Source organism: Typopeltis vanoorti, chromosome 14, assembly GCF_054136105.1.
Source record: "Typopeltis vanoorti isolate ZY-2024b chromosome 14, IOZ_Tvanoo_1.0, whole genome shotgun sequence".
NCBI lineage: Eukaryota > Metazoa > Arthropoda > Arachnida > Uropygi > Thelyphonidae > Typopeltis > Typopeltis vanoorti.
In genome coordinates, this window is record NC_143562.1 from 32,893,517 (window position 1) to 32,914,736 (window position 21,220).

The window sequence follows — 21,220 nt, forward strand, 5'->3', positions numbered from 1 at the left end:
ATGCTTCCCGGTGTGTCCTATGTCTGTAGATGCAAAAAACCCGAGTTTATGGGTAAAAAACCCCCTTACCTCTGTATGAGATGGGCTAGCTCACTTTTAATCAAAAGAGACCAGATAAAGGTTCCTCACGTCTTGGACGGGAATTGAACCCAGTTCTTCCAACCAAAGGGCTTAGTCTAAACAGACTAAGCTACAGAGGCTCTGAATTATGCAGTGTAGCCACTGTAAAACTTTTATACCTCCCATATTTTAGCATTTCTGGTTGAATATCATCTACTCCAGCTGCCTTCCCATGTTTCAGGTTGGTGACAGCTTTTTCTACTTCAAAACTGGTAATTAGTTTATGGAATTAACAACGCATATAAAGTATATTAATTAAAGGTAACTTTAATGAATAACTTCTATATTTCGGCAACGTGACGTTGCCGAAATATAGAAGTTATTCATTAAAGTTACCTTTAATTAATATACTTTATATGCGTTGTTAATTCCGTAAACTAATTACTAGCTATGTATGACCAACGTATAAGCCTTGCTACTAGAATTTTCTACTTAAAGTACAGATAGCATGCCTGTTGAGTGTTTTCTACCACCATGCTGTCATGCTCATTTCATTTAGCAGTCTTTCAAAGCAATTACTCCATGTATCTTTATCCTCAGTTTTCATGTTCCCTTTATTATCTAATTCCTTTTACAGTATTCTTTCCTCTATTTCTGAGCTTTTTTAGTAGCCTCCAGAATTTTACTACTTTCCTTATATTTATTTTCAATGTTCTTACCAAAGTCTTCTCATGAATTTTGTTTAACTAATTTTACCAGTGCTTTGCTGTCTTATGTTTTTATCTGTATTCCCTAAGAGCACAAGATGACTTACTTGCCAGGAACTTTCGATATGTTTTTACTGCTATGTGCAGCAAATATCTGACAGAGAAGGCAGACTTCTATTGCATGAGACAAAAATACAGTGAAATGAGATTTTTACATAGCCCTCAAATGCTTTAATAGTATTTGTAGAATCAAGAAGAAAAGGAATATGATTATTTATCTCCATAGAAGTCACGAATCGACCTAACTATTGCATACTACTCTCATCTGGGGTAGTGCTCTCCCTAGAACTTCTTAAAAATACTTCATTGCAGAAGAGCAGTTGAATCGATTAATGACTCATCTCTCACTTATTCACTTCGTGCACTCTCATGGAGGCATTCAATTTCCATTGCTTTTGCATCTACTAATACTTTCACAGCCTGTTATTCATCTGAACTGATGTCTCTAATTCTTCCACCCTTTGTTAAACCATTGAAGCATGTGAAGCTATCAATGCTCCTTCACAGTTCAATTCCAAACTTCCAGAACAAATTTATCCTTGTTTATTACAATAAAAGATCAAATTTATACCTTCTATTGTTGCCATCTGAAACAGGGTCCCCTCATATGTGTGTTACTAACTATAATCCTCAATTCCTTGCTCATCCACAGTATCTAATGTATTGAATTGGACAATCTCTCAAGTATGGGATTAACATGAAAAAATATCCTTGCTATAATAGTCATAGAAGCCAAAGGTATATAGCTTTCTTATGGGATTAAATTTTTTTAATAGTTTGCTGTAGTGAGTGTATTTCACTATATGGTATTTAGTAATATAGTAAGAGTTGGCATACAAATTTTCTTTAAGGAAAATGCTATTCTTTGTGTTATATCTTACTTCATTTTATTGTTTCAGATGAAAATGCAGTACGTCCACCAACCACAAAGTGGAGGTGTGGCAAGTGTAATGTGTGTAAATTGTGTGATCAGAGAAATCAGTCAGTAAGTATTAATTGAATTTTTTTAAGAACTTTTATATCACGAAGAAAAGATTTCTGTGTATTTTTATTTAAAATTTACCATGTACATTTCAGTTTATTCAACTTATATGTTTAAAGGGTGCTTAAGGGTCAAAGCTATATAACTGAGAGGAGACTTCCACATAGCCTTTAAAGGAATACATACAACTGACTAGGGCTTCTGACCTAATGTCCAGTCCCCAGACCAGATATAGGTGGATTGATATGGTAAAAAGTGCCTTAGAAGATAGAAATATAAGATCTGATAATATTAGTCTTGACAGGTTAACAGACTGATTTGGAGGAAGATTGCAGATAGGAAGTTAGTAATGAAGTAAATTTTTCATTACTATCATATCCTGTACATATTAGGAAACATGTCAGGAAATCAATGTTGATGATGTGTTGTTAAAGGAATTTTAATAGCAACTGAAGCATTGTCGAGGGCAAAGATAACATGGAAGACCAAGAAATTTGAATAAGAATGTAAACATCAATCAATCAAGCAGGCATTCATTTATTTTGACTACACACTCTGGGTGTGTGTGGGGGTGGGGGAGTGGTGGTCAGGTTTTTTGATATAAATGCAGAAATAGTCTCCCAGATGTTTTTTTTTTTTTTAAAGATATTTAGGCTAGGAGCATTCTGCAAAGCATGAAGAGATTCTCCAGGGTAATCTCTCACTTTCAAATTGTAGTCTTTTTAAGTAATGGTCCTCCGTTACTGCATTTGGTGTAGTGAACACATTGCCTGCTAATCTACTTTGTCCATATTAGTTCATAACTGGTTCAAAGGAGTATCTGGGGGAAAAAAATTTAAAAAAGCATTTAATACATATTAATCACAAATTTCCAGTATTAAAACTAGCTTCTTATTCTTTCTCCAAATGCTCCAAAGGTTGAAGTTCACTCATTATCAGTACCTGCAGCACAGAGTATATGTTCTTAGTGTAAACTAAGACTATACTAGATATGAACCAATATGGACCAAATGGATTAGTAGACTACAATGTGCTTGATACACTATATGTAATTGGATGAAGGACTGTTACAGTAAAGACTAAAAGTTAGAAGTGATGGATTCTGGAAATCTGCTTGTGCTTTGCAGAATGTGCTTAAACTAAATAAGTATTGTTGTTAAAACAAAAAAAAACTGCCCACTTTTCGAATTGTGTCCAGAGAGTGCAAATCAAAATAATTGAATGCTTGCTTGATATTTGTTTATTATTCAAATTACTCTGTCTTTCATATTGATTTTAATATTGCTTTCTGTCCTTTGTAATGCCACGATTACTGTTAAGTAAAATGTTGGAATAATTTTTTTTTACTATTCTTTTGTGTATTACCCATTCAATTTCTTTATTATCACATATGCAACAAGTACAGCAGAATTGACAAAATTCACTTTAGATATTCTCCTATTATATTGTTCTGAAAATTTATTTGTGAATGTTAAAGCTACAAAACCGATATGCACTCTGATATTTTCTGTTATTTCATTTAAAAAAAAAAGTTTTGTAACCTGCTAAGGGATTTGCAACTCAGTTTGAAAAACACTCGTCTAGACAATACGTTCTAAACAAATAACTCTGAAAATTGCTGACATCAGCAGTAACTAATTAGCCTGCAGTGTGCAGGCAATCTGACACACTTGAAATGGGTCAGAGTGATATTTGTGTGGAGAGATTGGAAAAATTATTAAATAAAATAAGTGACAAGTATTATTTATCACAATTCATTTTTATGGTACATCCAAAAATTATTGCTTGTACATTTAGAAATTCTGAAAAAAAAATTTTGTGAATGCATGTGCATTCCCTTTTTGACCGGTGTGTGCATGCACAGTTTAGAGGAAACATTGGTTGTTCCTCTTGCTGTGGATTCTGCAGTGCTAGCTTAATCAGAATCCAGGGTCAAAGCTTAGCATGTTTAGTGTTACTCTTGTTTCATTAGAGTATTTTCACTTTCTCAAATTTTGCTAGTTGTTGGTATGCCTTTTCTAAAGTGTGATAATGGCCTTACTATAGAATGCAATGTGGTTGAGAATTGCATTGTCTTAAACTTTTTGATAACATTTCCATTGCCAAATGTCTTCTAATCTACTTCTGCACCAACTGTATTTTATAAGATCTAAACTGTCTTCTTAAATACAACACTGTATATAGTAGACTATGAAATATATAGTTTGTGACTTCCTCGACATGAATTTACATTAGTTTTTATTAACAGAAAATCTTCCAGTATTACTTTAAAGTCAACCTACCTCCACTGCCTGATTACAGTCAACATTTGGAACAAGTTTTCAAACGTTCATTCTGCAAAACTTTGTTCAGGCAGGTACTGTCTATATTCTGGTCTAAATTTTCATAGTGTAGCAGTTGAAAATCTGAATTTGGCAAGTCAGATAAGACTACACTACATAGTCCTACATGGATAATACAGTGGACAGATCAGATTTCACACACAGATTTGAGTTCTACATCTGTGTGTGAAATCGTGTAATTCTTTCAGTATTTATCAGTTAATAATTTGTTATTTATATTAATTCTACAAGATGTGTTATATGTACCTAATGCCAAATTTTTGAACCATAAAGCAAAGTATATTCTAGTAAGCATTTCCAAAAAGCAATGTTAAATGAAATTGTATAACAAAAATTCCTTCCCCCCCCCACACACACACAAATATTATTATTGAGAGAGACTTCCAGGGAGTCAGACTCATCAAGGGAGGCCACATACTACACACACCAGTTATCATACTTATTCTTGAATTCATTCACACTGCTTGCACTCACAATATCCAATCGCACACCACCCTCTGAAAGAAAAATCTAGCTCTCACACCCTTCTTGGTGGTCTTCATTCTCAGCTTCCAAGAATGCCCTCTCGTCCTTTCCCCACCCTCCATAAAGTGAAAAATTCCATCAATTGAAATCATGTATGACCCTTTCAGAAGTTTGTAAGTCTCAATCATATCACCCCTCTTTCTCCTGTTTGCTAGTGTCTGCAGTCTACAAATTCTCAATCTGTCTTCATAATCAGTATTTCACAATCCTGATATCATTTTTAACACTCCTTTGTACTCTCTCCAATATATTAGAATCTCAATGGAAACCAGACCTGTGCACAATAGTCCAAGTGAGGTCTTATCAAGGCCTTGTAAAGAGACAAAATAATATCCTTATCTTTGTTAAGGATGTTATTTTAACATCCTTAACAAAGGATATTAAAATAACATCCTTTGTTATTTCAGCATTGCAATTCGTTTTCAGCATTGCAATTATCTTTTGAGTTGTATTTGCAATCTTTGCCACATGGTCCCTGAACTTAAACTTCCTATCTATTAACACTCTAAGATCCCTAGCATAATCCCACCAGTATAATACGACATTGGATATCTAATCATGCCAAAGTGAATGACTGGCATGATTAGATATCCTCTTTACATTTACTGACATTAAACTGACACCCATTATCCAATGCCCACAATTCCAGCCTATTCAAATCATGCTGCAAAGACTGCATATCAGCAACATTTCATCAGCAAATAATTGTATATCTCTTGTCAAATCCTTCCCAATATCATTAATGTACAGATTGAATAACAGTGGACCAAATGATGATCCTTGTGGTACACCACTTGTTACCTTAAACCTTGCAGACTAAGATCCCCCCCGTATACCACTTTTTGATATGTCAGTCAGCTGTCCTCTTATCCATGCTAATAGTGTATAACCCAAACCCATTTTCTCCACTTTATGCAGCACTCTGCCATGCTGTATTCTCTCAAAAGCCTTAGAAAAATCCAAAAGTATCATGGTGTATCCATTCCCCTTGTCTAGTTCAATGGTCACATTGTTATAGAATGTGAGCAAGTTGCTAAAGCATGACCTTCCCTTAGTAAACCCATGTTGTTCATTGCAAAGTAGAGATTCACTGTCAACCCATTTCTGAATGCGGACCCTAACCAATTTTTCCAAAATCTTCACCACCACTCCTGAGATATTAATTGGTTGATAGTTGGATACATCGGTCTTTGCCACCCTTGTGCAATGGAATTACCAGATATGCCAGATATTTTGCATATTATGCAGAATGTTGGTACAAGTAGTATGAACATGCTTGAATTCTGACTTCTGAGAAATATTGTGTTGGTTGTATTCTGTTTATTAGGCAGATATATATATATATATATATATATATATATATATATATATATTAACCCCATCATTTTCATTGACTTAAGTAGGGATTTATAGACTTTCTGATACACTTAAGTTGCTGTGGGAAGCTTCTGGTATAGAGTTCACGTTTTTAAGGTAAATGAGTTTAATAAAATAAGCAGTTATTACCCTACAAGTTTCGTAAGTTGTCAGACTTAACATCATCAGGGGTACTAGCAACAAAAGTTATACACAACAAAAGATTAGAAACAATTAATCACACATTATTATTATGTGTGATAAGACACCTCCAGGGAGTCCAAACTCTCATTGAGAGAGAGTGTGCCAACAGCATCGAATGATTGAACCCCTTCCATCTACTAACTCTGCTCAAACTTAACTTTTTGCGTGAGCCATTTGTAGCAGAGGCTCTACCAAGCGACCAACTTTTGCTGGCTAAGGTTATCAGAACTTCACAACTGGTACATACCAGTAAGTAACTAGAATAAAAAAAAAAAAAAAGTTAAATTCATTACTGCATGCAGGTTGGAACATTGTTAGTTGTTGCTGTCACATTATGTAGTATTGTGCTTGTATTCTAGGTCCATAGCAGTTAGATTTTTAATGAAAGCAGACCAAACTTGCTGTAAGATTAAGCCTTGCTTACTGTTGCATTATGTGGGAATCCTTGGCATTTGTGAGGCCCTTGAACTTTCTCGTAAAACAATTATGATCAGTATATGGCATTTTTGTTTGTTGCTAAACTGCTTGATGGCCTGTGGTAGTTGCGTGGAATTCCAAGCCTGATTTACCGTATTTGCCAGCGTATAAGATGTATGCCCTTTTTTGTACACATTTTTTAGGAAAAGAAACTTCATCACTGAATATTATAATGAATTTACAGTATTTCAAATATAAAGTAATAAGTAGGTCTACTTTCAACAACTACCTAATCTAACTAGGAAAGAGTCCCACCTTTTAATCTTCTTCGTCAAAACCCAGAAATTCATCTCCAGAGCTAAATGGAGAGACACTTGAAACCTCTTCTGAATCTGAGTCCTGATACAACAAATTGTCCTCTGTACCATCCAGTGCATTACTAATGCCACACTTCTTAAATGATTTAACCACTGTCTCAGTTTTCACAGCATCCCATGAAACTTTGACCCACTCACAAACTTGCGAAATGCTAGGCCTCTTCCTGATGGCGTAACCTCAAAATCTGATGACTGCATTCAGCTGTTCCGCTTCTCCTTCATAAATCCCTTAAATGGTTTATTACTAGAGACACATCTAAAGGTTGAAGCTGACTAGTTAGCTTTCACTAGTGCATCCGCTGAACTCTACGTAACTGGAATGTTCTCACACACCATGAGGAAGCAAGAAAGAGATTGCGTAACTCAGAACAGAGAAAATTTCCAGAAATGAAAGTAATAAAAAAACTGAGTATCAGCGTATAAGACGCACCCTGTTTTTCAGACCTATTTTCAAAGAAAAGTGCGTCTTATACGCTAGCAAATACGGTATGTTATTCTTTTTTCAGTGTCTTTTACGTGTTCAGACACACAGCTCTCCCTTGATCTTCCTGTCTGACCTACATTGCAAATGCCATAAGTGCAATGAATTCTTAAAAACGGCTGGTTTTTTTCATAGGATGTGGAGATTTTGGTGGATGTAAGAATCTTGAGATTTTATTCAAATATATATATATATATATATATATATATAAAGTCACTTTGATGTACTCATGGAGAAACCTAACACTTTGTCTGTAACATTCTTGCTGTTAGGTAGTATGATTGCATTCTTAAAATCTTGTTTAAGTAATGGAGCTGTTGCAGGTGCATTAAGAATTTTGTTGATCGTCTTGGGTTCATAACACCGTTGAGTGTGAGGTTTTGTCTGAAGTGTAGTTCTTCATTCCTTTTAATTGACATGCTGGATATATTGTATGCTCTATCTCGTAATGTTTTAATCATGCCCACCTTTTGTAATGGAGATGATAATGTGAAGCAGCATTTAAAGATCTTCCTGTTATGGTAGTTTTCTGTATACTGAAAAGGATAATCTTTTTTTCTTTATTTTGACAAGGATATCAAAGAATAGTAATTTTTTGTGATCTTCCAGTTCAGGAGTGAATTTCATATTGGGGTGCAAGCTGTTCAGCTAATCTTTAAAATTAATTAAACAACAGGTTGGCTAAAGCTGGAGAAAGGGGAGGAACAACCCATGGGAAGTCCTCCTTTTTGTTCCTAATATTTGTCCTGAAATATGAAGTGTTTGAATAGCCTTACTGTGCCCATTTGGAAAAGGTTTAAAAGTAGATCCACTGTGTCATCCCAGGGTATGTTGATGAAAAGACTGACTACAGTATAAACTTGCTAAGATGTCTGAATGCTCTGTTTATCTTTTACCTTTTCAATAAAATGTAAGCTATATTTTACACATGGTTCTGTTTTTCTTATCTACGTTATGAGGTTTGACAGATATTTTGCTAAGTTTGAGGTTGGGGAATCTCTCCCATCTACAATTGGCTGTAATGGAATATCTTTTGCATATTGTTGGTGCACCATAAATTCTTGGGACGTTTTGATGAAGATTTTTTTAAATTCTTCTGGCCAATTAGGTAACTTTTTGATCAAGTCATTAGCTTTATTATGTGTGTGTGTGTGCCATGTGGGATCCTGGTCTAAGAATAAATAAGTGTTGGAATCTTCTCATAGGCTGTTCATTTTTCTTACATATTCATATTCATCTATTCATAACTATTATTGCATTTCCTTTGTCTGCCATAACCATTACTGTGTTTTTATCTCTCATTTCTCTAAGATCTCTTAACTCCAATTTTGGTATGTTTCTGTGTGGTAATTTAGATTTTAGTAATTCGGCTGAAGTTTGTATGCATGTGAGGTCTGCAGAGTCTCTCAGAAGATTGTATATTCCCTTTTCAATTTGCACTATAATGTCTACTTTTGCCATGTAAAACATACCAAAATACCAGAACTGCTAAGCTACAGAAACTTAAGTTTTACACTTAGTTTCCTTTAAATGTGCATTATCTGCAAGCACTGTAGTTGTCCTTTACAGTCTTGATAATGCTTTGTGGTTACTTCGCTGTAGTATGCTAATTTGACACACACACACACACTGAGGGTATGAGATAATAATGTTGGACATGTACAATGTTGAAGCAGTTTCCCAGTATTGCTGATGGATGAATGAACTCCTTTTTATGTAAAAAGCATTCAGAATTGAGTTCTGGAAAGTGAACTGAGAGGAAGATTAAAAAAAAAAATTATTTTTTTCCCCATACCTGCTGACTTATGAGTGGAAAATTTTGTGAATTGATTTGTTTAAATAAGCATTTGTTTTGTAATATGACATGGTCCTTAATTTGCTAAAAAATAGAAGGAAAAGACTGTTTTCAATGGGATTTGTTAATATTTTCTTCAATTATTTCTGTAATAGTATGTTGCTGTGGCATATTGCTTTATGTACTATACTTACAAAGTTGGCAATATAAATCATAAATTTGTGAGGGTGTTGTTCCATTTAAGAAGTACCACTATGCCATTGCTTCTGTTGAACATGAGATTGGTTAGGAATAGAATATAGGATTAATTCAAGTGCATAGATACAAGCGTGTTTAATAACACTATAAATATTTTGATTTGAATATATATATCACTGAACAGATATTTCAACAAGATGGAACAACAATGGATTCGGAAATGTACAAGCTGCATGCTAGTGTAATACAGTAGTTGAGTGTGAGATGTGATTTAAAAAAAAATAGCTTGTAACTAATAGGGGTAAGACTCCAGAGTTTTAGGTAAAGATGGTCATTATGGTTCAAGTTGAGGTAATGTAATAGTGCTTCAGCACTCTTTGAATGAATGTTCAAATTCAAAGTAGCAATAGTAGACAGGTCTTAGACCAGAACAACCTGTTGTCAGTATCAGCTCCATGCTCTGTTATACCATACTTCTCAGTCTTAAAGACTCAGTATCCAGGATTGGGTTGATAGGCCTAGAATTTTCTAGTGGCCTGTATGGAGGATACATCTAGTTAGTATTTTATGAAAAAATGACAAATGTGTTGGATACAGTGAACTTGTATGCAATAATATTTTGGAGTATTCAGAGACATTTGATGGTTGCCACATGACAGTTTGGTCTAGAAGTTGAAGAGGGATGAATACTAGATGATAATAAATAATTGGACATCTGAACAATACTGCCAAGTTCTGTACTGGGGAGTAGAGGTAACATCCTAGACAAGGAAGTGAAGAGTAATTTTTCATGAAGAGTACTGGATGAATGGAATGCATTGCTGAAGCTAGTCTGTGTGATATGAAGCCATATATTCATCCTAGAATGAATATGCTTCCATTAAACTGATATTTGAGGCTACCTTCCGATGACTGTAACATTGAAATTTGATTTTAGGCAAAAAAAAAAAAGTAGATTCTAACGTATTTGTATATGCTGAATACAAAAACAACATTAATATTGTTCCATCAACTTAAGTTTCCTTATGAAAATGCTTTGTTCAGCATAAGTTAGCATCATTGAATCACTTCAAGGTCAACAAACCTTCCAGAGCATGCATGTGTATAGAGATTATCATAACATGTTACTGGTCAATGAAATAACATGTTACAGCCACACTAGATCAGACAGGTTGCACAATTATTCCTGAGTAACCTAAGAGAACACCATAGTCTGATTTGCTTTTATAAGCTTTTTCCTTATGTTAAGCTTTTTGCTTTGATTATTCATATTTGGTGGCCAGGTGATAAATATGACTAATGATTTCATGAGGTTTCTTATATTGGAAAAAATACAGGCAATTTGAATTTTCTGTTTGCTGATTTTTGAAGTCTTAATAAGAAAAATCTGATGATGCCGGCTATAAATAGTAAAAACATCAAGAAAGATTTAAATAGACTAGATGACAACCATACTTTCAGCCATGTCCCACTCATTGGATTTCATGTTGGCACTGTGGGGGAGGCAATGATAGGTGTTTGATTTATAGACTGGTTGTAGATATCTGGAGTAGGAATTTCAACATGCAACCAACAGCTAGGCTGTCATTGTTACCATTCTGAAGGTTTTGTGCTATTTACAGAACCTTTAGTTATAACATAACTAATTATCCAAATGAATGAGTAAAATACCTTACATGAGATTCGAATGTATTTTAGACTGTGCCTCTCTATCATATACAAGTAGCTTGCACGTTTTGATTATTGAATCTTTCTGTTTTTTTCTTCTTGTTTAATTTGAAAGTCATCGAAGATTCTCTAGACACTATCATGAAAATGATATGCTCAGTAAAGTCTCACATAAGTTATTCCATAGTTAATCATTATTTATTTTGTTATGGCTTCAATTCTTATTCATCATGATTTAATTGATTATACATTTCGAATAAATGTTGCAACACTGTAAAAAGATCTCCAAAAAAAGAATGCAGCAGTCACACATCATACAAATGACTTGTCACTTAATTTAGATCAAGCGGCAGCCTAAACATTCATTTTTGGTGGCCCATAAAAGGTTGACCATGCTTACATGGCATGTGGCTTGTATGTTGCATTATTTAAATAATACATTTTATAATATGAATAATAAACTAAAAATAATTTTATACCTATATTTCATGATATCACCGTGCAACTTGGCGTGAGTCAACCATGTGAATCATCATGAGTGGGGATAAGAAAGGCAACTACACCCAATGACAACCCGAGATTTTGGCGTACTTTTGCAGCCACGTTCCCTGGTCTGTCTTTTAATATAATTCAATAAAATCAACTATTATTTTCAGAGGATATGTATTGTTAAAAAATAATTTCAAAAAGGGTTCAAGAAAACATAATATTCAGATGAAGGAAGAAGGTTTAATGATGAATGGAACAAGTACTTAGTTATTGAAAATGGGGATAAGCCCCTTTGTCTTATTTGTCATAAGTGGTGCTGTTATGAAAGAATATAATATCGGGCGCCGTTACGAGAATGAACATGAAAGCCAATACAAGAATTTTAACTGTGAACTTAGAAAAAATCAAATTAATAACAAGCTTCTTTGACTACTCAGCAAAACATCTTTAAGAAGAAAAGTATTCATAATGAGCTAGTTTTGTTGTAGCAGAACTAGTTGCAAAAGAAAGTTTATACAGATTCAGAATTTATTAAACTGTTTATTAGCTGTAAATGAACAAATATGCCTAGAAAAGAAGACATTATTTCAAGATTATTAGTTTATCTGCCAGGACTTTACAAGGCGAGTAGAAGAAATCGGTATTGATTTATTTGAGCAGCTTAAATTTAAAGCAAAATCATTTGATTGTTACGCTCTGGCAATGGATGAAAGTACTGATGTAATAGACACTGCGCAGTTAATGATATTTATTTGGGGCATCGATAGCGACTTTTAATGATCATGAAGAATTGGCCAGTTTGTGTAGTTTAAAAGGTACTACAACCGGCAATCATTTCTTCATAAAAGTAAAAGAAACTATTGATTCTTTAGCATTGGACTGGAAAAAAATAAAAAGTGCGACAACCGATGGTGGAAGAAATATGCGTAGCTCTGACACCAGTGTAGTAGTTCGAATTTGTGCGGAATTACAGAATTTAGGTTATGATAATCCAATGGTGTTCTATTGCATCATTCATCAGGAAGCACTTTGTAGCAAAATTTTATCATTGATGAAAGATGCTATAGACTTCCCGATATCAACTGTAAATTGCATCCGGCCGAATGGTCTGAAACACTACCAATTTCAAGAATTCTTGATAGAATCAGAGTATAGGGATGTTATCTACTACTACTCATCTGTTAGATGGTTAAGTAGAGGTGCTGTGCTAAAAAGAATTTATTTTTTAATGAAGAAATAGGTATTTTTATGATGGAACATGAAAATACTGTCCCACAACTATCGGATAAAAAATGGATTGTCTTTTGCATTTATGGTAGATATTACAACCTATCTTAATGAACTTAATTTGAGCCTGCAGGGCCAAGGTAAATTACTAGCAGAACTGTTTTCTGACATAAAAGCTTTTGAAGGGCAGGCTATATATCTGTTGAAGCATATGATGAAAGAAAATCTACATCATTATGTATGTTGCAAATCTGCATCTACAATTGGATGGCAAACACAAAAGAAAACTTTTGTTGGTATTATTGAAGATTTATAAACGGTATTTTCAACAAGATTTGTGGATTTTCATAAAGCATTGAAATGTGATTATTTTTGAACACTTTTAATGTCAACATTGATGACCTACCAAACCAACTACAGGTGGAAGTTTTGGAATTACAACACAATGAAATATTAAAGAATGCATTTTCATTAGAAAATATCCAAAAATTTTATCGACGCTTGCCATTAATCAGTTTCACAAAGAACATGATAGTCACATTTACGAACAAGCATTTTCTATAATGAGTTTTAGAAAACATAAATTTTCTTCTTGGCTGACTGATGAACATTTGCATGCTTCGATTCGAATTTGCACCTCAGGCTATAAAGTGGATATAGATAATTTGGCTAAGGGAAAACAATCACAAAAGGCACATTAAGCAGGGGGAGACACGTATTGTGATGTATAAACTATATTACTTTGTTTTTACATGATAATTTTTCATTGAGTTTCATTTTCATGCTTGTTTCGTATCTTGTACTTAAATATTTCTGTGGTTTTTTTTTGTTTTTTAAGATTGATATAATAAAAATTGATAACTTCAGTATTTTTTTTCACTCGCTATTTTCTCTTAAACGCTTGCAGCCCGATTATTAAAAATAAAAGTTGAATGTGGCATGCAAGCTGGAATGGTTGCCAACCCCTGGTTTAGATAAATAATTTTCATAATTTTTTAGCTTATTATTTCTTCCCCCTCCTCCCCCAAAGTATTATCTACATACTTTTAACCAGTGTGGCAACACAGACACACAGTAAATTATGTTATGTGGCTGCTCAGTAGTAGGGCATCAGATGCCGAGATAACTATAGCATGAAATGGATACAAAATTGCTATTGAGTGGCTGGATAACATTTTGATTTACTGCATGTAGATTTTTTGTGTTTAAACAAATGATCATTCTTCACAATATGAAAAGAATGAGTTAGATTTGATGCCTAAAATTTGATTCACTTATTTCAGTATCAGTAATCTGGATACCGAAATAGTGGATTTGCATGAGTTAACAAGAATGATTGTTAGATATAGCAGGAAACCACTTGCACACAAAGCCTCTTGACTGTTTTATATTTATTCATTTGATCTTGATGTAAACTTAGTTGTGTGAACAACAGAGTAGAAATTAGTGATCATATTCTTGACAGCATATGTAGAGAACAAAATGCAAGAAGATGTGGGAGAAGGTAAATATATGACTAAGTGAAAATAATCAGTCAGAAGCATAAATAAAATTTAATAACAAATAAAGCAAAATACAGAAACAAATAAACAGCCTATAATATAAGCTAGTTCCTACAAATAGGACTAATTATTTAAAAACTTGGAATATATAGTTGTTGACAACTTCAGTGCTGTTTGGCTTCTTTTTTAGATTTAAGTTAAATTTTTAAGAAGGAAAAAAAATCTGCAAATATGTTCATTATAGTAAGAAATATTTCAGTACTACTTGTTGAAACAAAGACAGTCTTCCCTAAGCTTCCCATCACAGTGATTTATATAAAAGTCAAACACATTGTTTGAAGAAATATAGTGTATTGCTGATACTATTTATACATATCTAAACTGGTACTATGAACAGCATTGCCTTATTCAGCAAATTTTATCAATTGGAGATGTGGTTTCATGTTACATAACTGCTGGATTATCATGCAGTACCAATCGCTTTCTCTCTCTCTTTCATTTTTTTCATTTTAATTTTTTCAAAAAATCCCAGTTTCTCTCAGAAACTGGGATTTTTTATCTGCCAGAACACATGCAACTAACAAACTTAATTCATCTCACATCCTTAATTGCTTTGGTTGTAATTCCAAATACCTCCATTACTCCCATATTTGCATAGCATTGAACTCTGAGTTTTGTATTAGAAACCATCTGTTCTGCCATGCTTCTTGATAAAAAAAAAAATTACATTAAAAAATAAAACAAAACTTGATGAATTAAAACTACTGCCAAATCATAAGGAAAAGGTATAAAATGGTGGAACTCAATTTGTTCTGTACCAAACATTCTACTAATGTGGTTGGGAAGGATGAATCTAGGAAATGAAGGTAAGATCGGTTAGAATTAATATAAAATATTGTTTATGAAGTCATTTTATCCTTGATGAAATGGGAATGAAATAAAATGATTTCCCTCTCCTCTTTCTCTCAGTGATCATTTTCTTTTTGAGATCTATTATTTTCATGGATAAACAGCTTGCATAAAAATCATTTGAGTTCTTTTTTTATTACGAGAAGTTTGTGCTGCCAAAAAAGCTAGTTGTTTGTTCTAAATGACTAGCTGATTGGACTCCAATTACATTCAAAGCCAGTCTGAATGAATTGAGTTTTCCGCTTGTAATTTGATACATATCAGAGTGTATTATTGTATTAGTCTGATTGCATTAGTCAATAATATCAGATTGTTAATTTATTAGTTTTAATCTAGTCGCATTATAGATTGATGAACTGTCGAATGATGAAGTGATGCCACTTGGTTCTTTGATAAGATATCTGCAGCACTTTATATCATGCAGACATTCTTATCATGGTGTTAAGTGTCTACCATATTTTGCAGGTTTACTTAGGCAGGGGAAAATATAATTTAATGAATGATAAAATATATTAATGCCATGAATGAGGTAAGCATTAGGTCATCCATCTTATCAGTGATAAATTTAAAACACCTTTAACAAAAAAAAAAAAAAAAAATTCTAATGTGTAGTATTATAAAGAAATACTCAGCAAATGAACTATTAAGTAGTTATTAATAATTCCCATTCTATTCCTTCATTGATATGCTGTTAGATTGTGATAGAGTGGAAATTTATGAATTTCTATCTTATCACAGTCTAACATGCCTTTCCAAACAAAAGAATGAGATAAATACAGTAAATTGCCTCTAAGTGTAAAATAAATAATATGTATATATATATATCAAGCATGCTCTGTAATGAAAGGGTAAATAAGTATATATTTTGTGCCATTCACGAACGTGGTTAATTTAATATTGAAAGTGTAAAACATTAGCAGAGCATTATAAAACATGTATAAAAGAGTTATGGAATGTAAGCACAAATTCAACAGTTGGGGGGTGGGGGGAGTCAAGTCCAAAGGTTACGCGAGGGAGCGGCTTGCCCAAAGTAAACAACATGACGTCAGCGTACGTGCGATAGCGGGGGAGAGATATGGCTGCCGTGACCTAATAGCAAGGGTGAGTCGGCCGGACATAGAATAGGGCGAGAATCGCCAAGAAGAATAGGGGAAATATAAGGGTCATGCGACCCTGTAAGAGGCCTTTTTCTCCTGGATCTCTGGTGTGTTCCCCCCTCGTAGGTGCCGGTGCCCCATATCGGAGCGAATCCGATAAAAGAGTCGCGGGTCTCGGGGCAGTATCTCCGCGGAAAAGGACAAGTCAGGCTGTCCACAGAAGGCCAGTTTCCTGTGAACTTTGATGCCTTAAAGAACCATAAGGGAAGATAAGTATACTTTGCTTGTGTTTCACTGTATATGAATGAAAGATTTGTGCCACATTAATATGTTATAAAAGAAAACATTAATGATACAGGATAAGGTTGTATTGCTAGGACTTTAAAAAGATATTGAATTCAAATTTTATTATCTGTTGTTGTGTTAAAGTTCGCCTTTATATTGAATGAAATCAAGGATATGTTTAGAGTAAAGAATTGGCATAATATAAAGAGATTGTGAAAGATATGAATGTTATCTTGTGTAGTCTGACAGAGCTACAGAGTCTTAGATTGATTGTGATAATAGTACATGACTAATGCATTAGCGAAGGTTAATATAATTCATACTTTAGGAAGCTACGGTATATTATTTTATAAGTGTAATAATAGTGTTTGAATTTTATATGCCTTGTCTGAAACTCCCTTAAGATGGGATTTGATTTACTGTTATTATGTGTATCAACCTTTGAGTATAATAAACCTTGCTTTTGATTCTAACAAAGACTTTCTGTGATTTCTGGAATCCGATGCACCACTTATAAAATATTAATGCGAACCTATGCGGGATGTTAAAAGGATATTTGAAAAGGGTATATTTTGGCCACGTCTGCAGAATTGATAGGTACTGTCAAGTACTGTCCTGAAATTACCACTTGGTTGTTAATATTTAATAATCTGATAGCGCTGAGTGGTGCGGTGAAACAAATAAATTTCTTGGCGTTTTAAGAGAGGTAAATCTCAGACACTCTGATACTCTGGTACTGCCTCTATCTCGAGGAAATTCCATTGTCCCTCAGAGGTACCACATGCTACCCGATAGTGTATTACGGAGATAAATAAGAAGTAGCAACACAACATAAATGGCGCAGCCGGTAGGATAGTTATAATAAGAAAGAAAAAATTACAACATAAATGGCGCAGCCGATAAGGTTAATATAGAAGAAGGTTTAGGTTAGAAAAGATTGAATAAAATATAACCGTTGTACAATAAAAACTACAATTGGATACAACAATGCATCGTGAAGTTTTACCAATATTCAGCAGTGCCATTTCTCTATCTAGGGCACAACTGATCTCAGTGAAGCAGTAAACAAGAGTGAGTGTTCATCTATTATAATTGAACTGATAGAAATGAATCACTTTTTAGCATAATTGTTATTGCACTTTTTAAATCAAAATGTAACTGATAAAATACTGGCATTTTGCACTACTAGAACAGTCCTTAGTGTTCTACCAGTATCTTAAATATGAAATATTGTTAAAATTTTGAGTGAGATTGCTTTGGTAAATTTTCTCATTGCTTCAGATTGTATTTTGAAGTGAACTAAATTTGAGAGTGGAGTTATGTGCAGATTACTTAATGTATTTTGTTTTAATCTCTTCCCCCACTTCTCTTTTTAGAAAAAGATGTTACGTTGTAATTCCTGTAATCGGGGCTTTCATGTGGGTTGTTTAATTCCTCCGCTCATTAGGTTACCAAAAGGTAAATTTGCTTTCATTATTATAGTTTATTATAAATCAACTTTTGATTTATTAGAATGTTACACTATTTATTAAACTTTAATTTATTCATTGTATTTAATAAACTCCAAAGCATCATTATGAGCATTTTTCTAGGAGCATAACTTTAAAATTACATTCAAGGAAGGAAGACATATTGCTTTTCAACACCATAATTACATTCTGGACCATTGTTTCTACACTAGTAGAAACAATAGTTCAGATCATTAATTATACAAAATCCATTGGTTTTTAGGTGGGGTTTTGCAATTTCCCCAACCTCTCATACCAGCAACTTAAAATATGAAATGTGGGAATGTTTAGTCAGTTCGTTACAGAAAACTGTTGTATTGAATTTAGTTCTGTAAGAAATTTCCAAAAAGACCAATTGTGCTGTTGCGTTGGTTTCTGTGCTCTTCTAAAAGTATTTTCATTAATATTATCTGTGTGATATTAAATTTTCGGCATCAATCGGCCAGCTGATTGTGAACAATACTTGAAATTACCAGAACTGTGTTCATTAGTTCTGTATTTTCTCGAATTTCCTGACTCAACCACGTGTAGTACGTTCAGATTAATGGCGGCTGCTTAACGTTGCCTTAGCTCTTTGTGCACTTGTGAATGTGGAGATGCCTGGAACCCCACTATCGTGCTTCGTTTCTAACACCAGTTATATATATGTGCATTCATATTTCTTCCCCCGCATTGTAATCTCTTTACCTTTTATTCTAAAGTGCATAATCTTGAGCCGTGAATGATATTCTGCCGTGTCTAGTAACTCTTTACTATGGCACAATCAAAAATAAGTCGGGAGTTTTCCGCTCGAGTTACTTTTGAACGTGTTGACGAAGATATTGTCAACTGTTGCAGAAATAGTAGGATTGCATAATATGAAGGCTTTAAACTGTTGGGATGAAGCACGTGGAATGTTTGAAATCACGGTTAGGAACATGTCAGCTAAAGAAAATTTGATAGATAATGGGATAAATTACGATCAGAAAAATTATTCCGTCAATTCAGTCGGATCAAACATAGTAACCATGACAATTAGAAGACTATCAGTAGAAATTACTGATGATAATCTGCAAACTATCTTCCAAAAGTATGGACAGGTACTTGGCATTAAGAAGCTAGTGTTCAAGAATTTTCCCACAGTAGAAAATGGCATTGTACACATAAAAATTAAAATGTTAAAAATGGTACCCAACTTTTTAGACATCCAAGGCTACGTTGGTAATAACTTACCCAGGAATGACTAAAGTATGTAGTAGATGCTACAAAGAAGGGCATCTTGCAAAAGATTTCCCTAATTCATGCTGTGGGAACTGCTCTCTTATTGGCCACACCCAGCCAACATGCACTGCCCCATGCAGGAAATGTGGCACTCAAGATCATAGGGCATATCAGTGCCAAATCCAATCTTTTGCTAATGCAATCAGCAAGAAATCAACCACCGTGAATAAAAAGAATTTAAGCACACCTCAGGCAAACATAATAAGAAAAGAGACACCCAGAGATAACAAAATTGAAAAGGGCAAACCAAATTCTACCCCAAACAACAAGTGTTCAAACACAGGAGACACTAAATGGAAAAGATGTAAGAAGTACTACACACCCACCTACAGAAAATGGTGGGTTTGTATGTCAGGAAACCTCAATAACACAGATGCTAGATCATCACTGTAACTCAGAAAAAGGTAGTGACACTTTGTCAATACAGGGAAATGCAAGACACTCAACAACCAAAAACCCACCAGCACCTTCTTTACCTACAAATACTATCACCCAATGTAAAGAATCAGACCAAGAACCAAATTCAGAAGATGGGAATGCCGATAACTAATACCAGAGAAATTGAAGATAAGGTGGATCCTACAGTAGGAAATGTTGAAAATAGCCCTAAGCAGCTAATAATTCCAGAATCAATTGAACACAATAACACTGATGGGAAAAAAAAGGGGAAGCATCCCACTTGATGATAAAACCAAGAGAAGCAGCAGAACATAATCACTGCCTACCCCACAGATCAACTCATCAACTACTCCCAAGGTACAGATTACTTCGATCAAGAGCAAGCCAAGAGAATCCTCAAAACAAAATAATACAACTAAAAGCAGAACAGAGGCATGCCGAAACCCAAAAGCAACCCCAGTTTACCATACAAAGAAACAGACTAGAGCAACACAGAATATTGAGCAACCTTCAAACCAAGAAGCCAAGGATCACACTAAAACTAATAGTACAACAGAAACCTTTTCAGAAACAAAAGATCACAGTCAAAAAAACTGCCCAACAAACAGAGAAAATATAGCAGAAATTGACATTCTAGATATGCCATATGAATCAGAATGTCACAGCAACTCCACTACTGGTAATGAAAAGACCAAAGAAAACAGCAGGAAAGTGAAAGGAAAAGGAAATAGGCATCCTAAACACAAGGGGCAGCATAACTCCACAAAAACAAGGGGAAATAATCAACCAAATGAAAATAAAAGGCATCCATGTGCTTTTCCTTCAGGAAACCCATATAACCAAACTCACAGAAATCAAGAAAATGGAGAAAATACACAACTTCACAGTGTACTGGAGTGGAGGAAGCAATATTGCCAGGGGAACAGCCATAATCCTGGCAGCAAACTTTCCAGGAAAAACCATCTCCAGCACACGAGACCAAGAAGGAAGAATAATATCTGTAATAACCAAACTGGGAAACCAAAGAGTAAACTTCACAAATATATATGTGCCCAATAATGGACACTGAAGATCACTTTTCTTTAAGAACCTTGACACTTACATGGAAGGGCCACATGAGCACATATTTGGAGGCGACTTCAACTGCTTAACAGATAAATCGGATAAAATAGGAGGCAACACCCATAGAGGAATACAAGGCAGAACCAACTTAAACACACTGTGTGAAATACAGCCTGGAAGAACTACACAAAATCCTAAATACAACCCAACCCTCCACCCACTTGGATCAATGGAAGAGTATCCACAAGAATAGACAGGCTTTACCTCAGTAAAAATCTACATTACCTCCTAGACTCAACAGATACAGTCT

The 21,220-nt window shown here is 34.3% G+C and overlaps 1 protein-coding gene across 5 annotated transcripts in view; it reads left to right on the top strand.

The window, feature by feature from the left end:
* LOC150099350 (uncharacterized) overlaps nucleotides 1-21,220 on the top strand; it is a 350,001-nt gene that overhangs the window by 107,556 nt on the left and 221,225 nt on the right. For all 5 annotated transcript variants that reach the window (XM_090404451.1, XM_090404452.1, XM_090404450.1 and 2 more), the window contains 2 exons: nucleotides 1,727-1,812; nucleotides 18,058-18,139. In XM_090404451.1, the coding sequence (XP_090260577.1) occupies nucleotides 1,727-1,812; nucleotides 18,058-18,139 (168 nt within the window). The remainder of the gene's footprint in view (nucleotides 1-1,726; nucleotides 1,813-18,057; nucleotides 18,140-21,220) is intronic.